The sequence below is a fragment of the Montipora capricornis genome, unplaced genomic scaffold (genome assembly GCF_036669925.1).
Source record: "Montipora capricornis isolate CH-2021 unplaced genomic scaffold, ASM3666992v2 scaffold_449, whole genome shotgun sequence".
NCBI lineage: Eukaryota > Metazoa > Cnidaria > Anthozoa > Scleractinia > Acroporidae > Montipora > Montipora capricornis.
Window position 1 is genome coordinate 27,501 of NW_027180183.1, and position 7,500 is coordinate 35,000.

Genomic DNA, 7,500 nt, shown 5'->3' on the forward strand with positions numbered 1-7,500 from the left:
CACAGGTCCCTAGGCTGCCACAAACTCTCCTGAAAAAAAAAGTTACACGTTATTTACAAGTTGTTATGGGATGTACTAATATTTGATTCGGCCTATTAAATGGGTAAAAAGGAAATGCCTTGACAGAATGTCATACTCCATGATCATTATGTGTTCTTGTGCTGTCCCAAAGATTTTAAGCGGAAACAAAAAAATCCATTTCAACAACTTTTAAAATATAACTTGTACTTAACTGCTAGATTGTCACTTAAGTACACAGACAGTACACCAAGACAATGGCCCACAAATTGTTTCCTTTTTCTGCCATACATAGGTTTCCTTAACCTTAAATAACTGTAAGAAGGCAAATCTTTTTCTTTTTAATGAAAAAGCAATAGTAGAAAAACATTTTACCTGAGCAGGAAGTGGAAAATTATTTGCAATGGATGTCTTCATCCTTGGGTCAACATTACCCATAGCCAGATTAACAGCATACTCTTTTGCCAGCAGCCTTATCATGTTTCATATTAAGAAAACTCATATTACTAGTATACAAAGTTACTTTGACTTGAACATCTACTAGTGAAAAAAGGACAAGAGTTTAATGTAATGTTATATGTTTAGGTTTATTTGGAGGGGGAGAACAGGAGACTTGTAGACATTATTAATAAACATGAAATTCTCTCACATGACAATATTTTGGGTCCATTTTGAGTTCCCTCATTCCCTAATACGCAGAAGCTGACTTCATACGGTAATAAGCAGGGTTTGTTTTCGGTTATGACAACAAACAAGCATCAAGAGGGAAGACCAGTTAGAGGGTATTAACCATGATAATAGTACGGTGCACCATTAAGACTTCAAAGGCTTGCATTTGAAAATTTCAGCATCCGGAGTTTTTGGAAGTATTCTTTCCGCCGAAATACACTAGGTACAAATATTATTTAAGTGGATACATCCCACAAGATGTTTGGGATTGTGAATCGGGAGTTTCTCCCCATGGTGATAATAGGATTGTTGTTCCATCAGCAGGATTTATCACTGTCTGGTGCAAAAAGATGGCCTTGTTGGCTGTTTGAAATCCACTTGTGTATTCACCTGGGGCATATTTATTGCTCTGCAGAACAGCCCGGCAAGAAATTATGGGAACTGAAGATGTTAAAGTCACGGCAATGAACATGTACAAGTACAAGGAAAGTTTACGTTTATACAAACGTTGACCGTGTAGCACTACATTTTCATTGCCGTGACTTTAACATCTTCAGTTCCCACGGCCTGCTCCCGTCTGACCTTGTAGCTCAGTCGGTAGAGCGGCGGAGATCTAACCCGAAGGTCGTGGGTTCAATTCCCACCCTGGTCAGAGTTTTTCTCTGTCCTTGTGTGGGCCCATTTCTATCAGTAGGGCTAACGCTCACATGGTTCATATGGGATAGAAATCTAGCACTTCACATTACACTCTATTCAGTCAACTCTGTTCAAAATATAAGTGCTACGCGGCCAACGTTTGTATAAACGTAACCTTTCCTTGTACTTGTACTTATTCAACAAACTGTTTGGCATTTGTATGCTTGAAGATCAGAATCTTCGGAAATCACAATATCGGTGTAACCGTTCTCAGGTATGCTATTTGGGCGTCTGCCTCATATGGAGCAACCACGTGATCGATAGACCTCTGTTGGCAAATCTAAGAAGAAGAGTAAGATATACCATAATTTAAAGTACCACAGTTGAAGGTCTAGTCAACATTTCACAGGATTTTAAAGAGTTGATGTAGATAATAAAATCCAAACTCTTCGCACTGTAAAACTCACTTCAATGAACCCACAGACGTGATCATGGTTTATTTCTGCGGCCGAAGCCAGTCCTTTCCTTGCTCCTGTTAAATCCCCAATGCTCCGTAGCTGTTCGGCTCTCTCGATTTGTTTCTCTCGTTCCCCGATTAAAGATTTATTTGCAGTCGATGTCTGAAATAAACTCTTCCAAGAAAATAAAAATGACACGAGAGATGATGAAGATTACTGTACTCACCTTGCCCGATGTTCGCTGGTCAACCGTTCTCTTGAGCCTCGATACGGTGAGAGCAAATAAGTGAACGGTTGACCAGCCGTGCCAAAACTTGTAAGCGAGCCTCGAAGGATTTTGAAAATTTGGAAGTTTTTCGCCGTTTCTCAGCAATGGATATTCGCAGGACCTTGAAATCTTGGTCAAAGAAAAGTAAATTTATCCGTGTGGCCATCGCCGGAGTTTGAGCGTGACTGATGGTGTGATTCTATCGGCGAGATGTGTGGCAAGCTAGAAATTAGTTACCAGCCTTTCCTTTATTTACGTACGAGTGACAACCCAGGAATTAGAGAAGTCGCTGAAATCGCATTCAATCAGGCAAATAACCACGCAAAAAGCGAGAAATTCACCACGACAATAAAGTACAGCTTTTTATTGAGAACTTTTGCGGGTAAATATCTTTCAGTTTGTTATCGAGATTCCCATACAAATCCTTATAATTGTTTACCATCCGACTCTGGGCCGCCTGTGATATCCCTAGCTTCCCCTCTCCGAGTATTGCGCAGTTTTTCACTTGTCTTTTACAGTGTTTCCCAGCCCAAAGAACGATATGTTTTGGCTGTGGCAATACTTTAAAGCCCAATTCTTCAATATCTCGACCTCCAGGAGATCTTGTCATCGTTTCAAAGATGGCGAGAGAATGGACTTGCCAAGGGAAACTATTCAGAAAGCCAGAAAATGCTTATTTTCACTGTCATGTCTACTGTGTACAACGGAAATAACCTTTTTCTGTAGGCAGGTCGTGTTCAGTTCCTCTAGGTATGGAAACTTTGCTCACAATTACGCACAAGCAACTGTACTTAAGGGGGCTACGTAACGCAAAATGATGTAATTTCATGACGCCCAAAATGCCTAAAAAGTAGAATGAAACATTGAGTCAGTTATTTTTGACCGCGAGTTACACATTGTGAAGGTGAGTTATGGCTTGCGACCGTGAGTTATGCCTTGTGAAGGCACGTTAAGTCTTGTGATGATGTGTTACATATCGAGATGTTTCATTACTTTGTGTAACCGTTGAGATAAGCGCTGCTTGAAGACAGTAAAGAGCACAAAAACCCACAATAAATGACTCAACTGTATTTCAAGACTTCCCCGCGAGTTTACTCAATTGACTAACGCACATGCGCTGAGCCTCACGGATTAATGGTATCTCGCGGGCTCAATGACCAGCAATAATCAACAGCAACGTGCCTTAGTTTTGTGTAACAACTGATGATTTTACTTAACATTTTATTAAATGATGTGATCCTGTGTTTTAAGTTTCGTTAAATCTGTAGGCACGATGGTTGTGATAGGAAAAAGTTCTATCTCATGATCTCATCACTCTTATGCATGAACAGCGCATGCAACCGAGTGCCCTGTACGTCTTCATCTCATCTTTAGAGCGCTCTTAGACATTCAGTTATAGGATTCTTCAGCCATTTGGCACAATATGATTGTTGTGACCCTGATCCACGAGCACAAATTTATATTTTAAAGCGCCATTTTGTTCTCATTGCCGTCATACTCACTGTATTCGTCACTTCAATTTCCTACACCTTGCTAAACTTTCCAGAATCAAGACATGGATGCGAGACTTTCCTGGCTGGTGTTACAGCTTTGCCTTGTTTTCTTTGTGCCACAGTTCTTAAAGGACGCTAGTCACCCACTTTTCATTACGCGCCCACAACTCTTCAGTTGCCATTTTCGGTGCAATCGAAAACTCGGAATTCTGTGACTGTTAAAGTAATCTGTTTCCATCGAACATCAAAAGGGCCAAATCTTTATTAGAATTTCATTTTATATGATTATTTATGTATGACCTGCTTTCCGCAACATATCATTGAGTGAAAATGGAAATTGTTGTTGGACCATCTTTTCTCGGAGTGGCAGCAAGGAGTACTGCAATTATTTAATTGTGATTCCTCGAGGACAAGAGAGCGCTAATGTATCACCGTTTCTGGAAAGTGGAGAAATAACTTCTTGAAGTACATTGCAAGGTATCACGAAAAGCGAATTCACTGTCGGATCGATGACTTTTGATCAAATAATGTCAAGTGTGTCTTCCCCTCAAGCTGACAGCACTGAGCACAGCGGCGAACATTTGAATACTGATCCCTATCACAATCCGTAAAAGGCTTTATCTTTACGTTGGTCATTTCATTTTTTCACTAATAATAAAGCTGCGTATTGTGGAACTGAGCAAGCTTGCGTGGGACATATTTTAATTTTTCATCTGAAAAGTAAAAGACTGTAGAGGTCAGCTTGTGTTTAGTTTACAGGAAGAAAAACGTCTTGTTGGATTCAACACCCGTTTCAAGATGTGGTAAACTTGAAAAGGAAGAGATTCTAGGAACTTACAATAACAGCACTTTATTTTATGCTTCAAGAGTGTATTGCATGCGTGACAAATGAACCCATCTTTTGTTTACTTTTGTTTTGTTTTTTGCCTTTTGCGGATTAAGTGCCACGTGGGTGGAACGGTAGCTGGTGAGGATCCATGTACGTAAGTAATATAATTATCGAATTTAAAAATAATAATAATAAATAAATAAAAAATAAATAATAATAATAATACACGAACAGTAGCGTTGTAAAAACGTAATGTGTGTGGGTAATTTGTCGTTGTTAATTCATGCAATATACGTTAAGTTTTTCTAGCCAGTGCATTGTAAAATCTAATTAAAAGTGTAAGTAAGCCGATTGTAATCTAATTAGGTGATTGGATATTGTATTCCATGTATTGTAATGATTGCTGGTATAAATAGTGTAAGTATGAGCAGTGCAATGTAAATGTAAATGTAAGTATAATGTTAGTATTGTAAGTAATGTAAGTGCTCGTCCTGTTTGCTTGTATAAATAGTGTAAGTATGAGCAGTGCAATGTAAATGTAAATGTATGTAAGTATAATTTTAGTATTGTAAGTAGTGTAAGTGTTCGTCCTGTAAATAAAATTGCATTTAATCAAAAAATAAAAAAAAAATCTTTCGTTTACTTTTGCTGAGACTCAGTAGTGCTTATCATTACTTACAAGTGACCGCGCAAGCAACGAATTAAACTAAATGAAACTCGCGTTGTTTTCATTGCCAACTGCTTGGGTGTCAAAGAAACATAGGTGAGCCAATAAAAATATCTCGCATTTTCTCACGATTACTTTTGGTTTGGTCAAGTTCCCAGAGTAATTCATCCCCAAAACTTCCGTATGTCAACAAAAACATGGCCGTGGCTGACTAGGGTCCTTTAAATGGGACTCCGATAATTATAACACAAATGACTCTTCATCGGAATGAAAAATGAAACAAGATGAAAAAGTCGCCTCGTCCAGATGTGTAGAGAGTCCTAAGAAGGACTGCTGTTGGAGACCAAAGATTTGACGAACTGGGCGGAAGTCATTTTCAAACTGATGCAATGCGTTGGTGGGTATACGCGTGTGTGCGGATGTCACAACCAGTTTAAACGGGGAGCAGAGTAAAAGTGATAAGCGATCGTGTGACCCCTAAGAAACAACGAAGAAACTAACAACGAAGCCTGAAACTTTAATGCAGTGTGGCCTTAGAACAATGGGTTCGCACTGTGCTTATTTCCAAGCGTAGGTTTTCCATTCACTTGAGACTTTCGTTTGAACTTCCTTGAATGCATACAAAACCGAATGTTACAAAGTATACTTCATGTAATGAAGCATATTTCATTTCAATTAAAACCGTTTGCTGTACAATTGTTAAAAGGATCCTCATTAAAAATTCAAACCCTTTGAGAACAAAACGTTTTGTTCTAGGTATTTTGATATCATTTATATGTGAATGCTATATCACAATGCGAATACCATACAGAAAGAATCTTAACCCCGCAAGATTTAAATTTGGGTACATTAATATATCGTTAAAGGATGCTAGTAATTCTAATAAAAAGTTGCAACAATTTTTTCGGGCTCTGATTTTTGGTCCACTGACTAACTCCAAGGGAAGATTAATTTCAAAATGTTTTTCTACAATGGCCAATAGGCAAAAGGGCTCTCTCAGTTCTTTTGCTTTAGCCAGTGCACCAGCACCTGAGTCACCGATTTTATTGAAAAGCAAACCCAACTTGGTCTGCATTGAATTGATTTGCACTGCTTTAGCCAGTGCAGCAGCACCTGAGTCACCGACTCTATTGGAATTGAAACCCAACTCTGTCACATTGAATTGATTTCCACTGCTTTAGTCAGTGCAGCAGCACCTGAGTCACTGATTCCATTCCAAGACAAATTTAACTTTGTCAGCGTTGAATTGATTTCCACTGCTTTAGCCAGTGCAGCAGCACCTGAGTCACCGATTCTATTGTCACGCAAATACAACTGTGTCAATGTTGAATTGATTTCCACTGCTTTAGCCAGTGCAGCAGCACCTGAGTCACCGATTCTATTGCGAAACAAATACAACTCTGTCAGCGTTGAATTGATTTCCACTGCTTTAGCCAGTGCAGCAGCACCTGAGTCACCGATTTCATTGCCAAACAAATTTAACTTTGTCAGCGTTGAATTGATTTCCACTGCTTTAGCCAGTGCAGCAGCACCTGAGTCACCGATTCCATTACAAGACAAATTCAACTATGTCAGCGTTGAATTGATTTCCACTGCTTTAGCCAGTGCAACAGCACCTGAGTAACCGATTCCATTGGAACACAAATCCAAGGTTGTCAGCGTTGAATTACTTCTCATTGCTTGAGCCAGTTTATCAGCACCCGAGTCCCCGATTTCATTGTAAGACAAATCCAACGATGTCAGCGTTGAATTGATTTCCACTGCTTTAGCCAGTGCAGCAGCACCTGAGTCACCGATTTTATTGAAATTCAAATCCAACTCTGTCAGCGTTGAATTGATTTCCACTGCTTTAGCCAGTGCAGCAGCACCTGAGTCACCGATTTCATTGCCAGACAAATTTAACTTTGTCAGCGTTGAATTGATTTCCACTGCTTTAGCCAGTGAAGCAGCACCTGAGTCACCGATTTCATTGTAAGACAAGTCCAAGGTTGTCAGCGTTGAATTGATTTCCACTGCTTTAGCCAGTGCAGCAACACCTGAGTCACCGATTTCATGGTAAGACAAGTCCAAGGTTGTCAGCGTTGAATTGATTTCCACTGCTTTAGCCAGTGCAGCAGCACCTGTGTCACCAATTCCATTGCAACGCAAATCCAACTCTGTCAGCGTTGAATTGATTTCCACTGCTTTAGCCAGTGCAGCAGCACCTGACTCACCGATTCCATTAAAAAGCAAACCCAACTTTGTCACCGTTGAGTTTGCTGCCATTGCGTGAGACAGTATTGCAGCTCCACTGTCACTTATCTTGCGTAGACATGAAATACCCTGAATTTCAAGAAGCGAACCAAGAGAATGCGCCAATTCTTTTCCAAAGGTACCCTGTTCTTTTCCACTTTCCTTGATACAATTCAACGCGGTCCATAGGTAGTCATCACTTTCCTCCTCATTTGATTGGTTAATTTGTC

The 7,500-nt window shown here is 39.7% G+C and overlaps 1 protein-coding gene and 1 long non-coding RNA gene across 2 annotated transcripts in view; both read right to left on the reverse strand.

The window, feature by feature from the left end:
* Nucleotides 1-1,074, reverse strand: part of LOC138036014 (uncharacterized) — a 1,741-nt gene extending 667 nt beyond the window's left edge. Inside the window, exons 1-3 of the long non-coding RNA XR_011129804.1 lie at nucleotides 936-1,074; nucleotides 394-490; nucleotides 1-29 (exon numbers count right to left, since the gene is read on the reverse strand). The exon at nucleotides 1-29 is cut by the window's left edge and continues 667 nt beyond it. This is a non-coding gene — a long non-coding RNA (uncharacterized lncRNA). The remainder of the gene's footprint in view (nucleotides 30-393; nucleotides 491-935) is intronic.
* A 5,116-nt stretch (nucleotides 1,075-6,190) lies between these two features.
* The window catches only part of LOC138036016 (protein NLRC3-like), a 4,074-nt gene continuing 2,764 nt past the window's right edge, over nucleotides 6,191-7,500 (reverse strand). Inside the window, exons 2-4 of the mRNA XM_068882392.1 lie at nucleotides 6,991-7,500; nucleotides 6,655-6,822; nucleotides 6,191-6,486 (exon numbers count right to left, since the gene is read on the reverse strand). The exon at nucleotides 6,991-7,500 is cut by the window's right edge and continues 723 nt beyond it. Coding sequence (XP_068738493.1) covers nucleotides 6,191-6,486; nucleotides 6,655-6,822; nucleotides 6,991-7,500 — 974 coding nt within the window. The remainder of the gene's footprint in view (nucleotides 6,487-6,654; nucleotides 6,823-6,990) is intronic.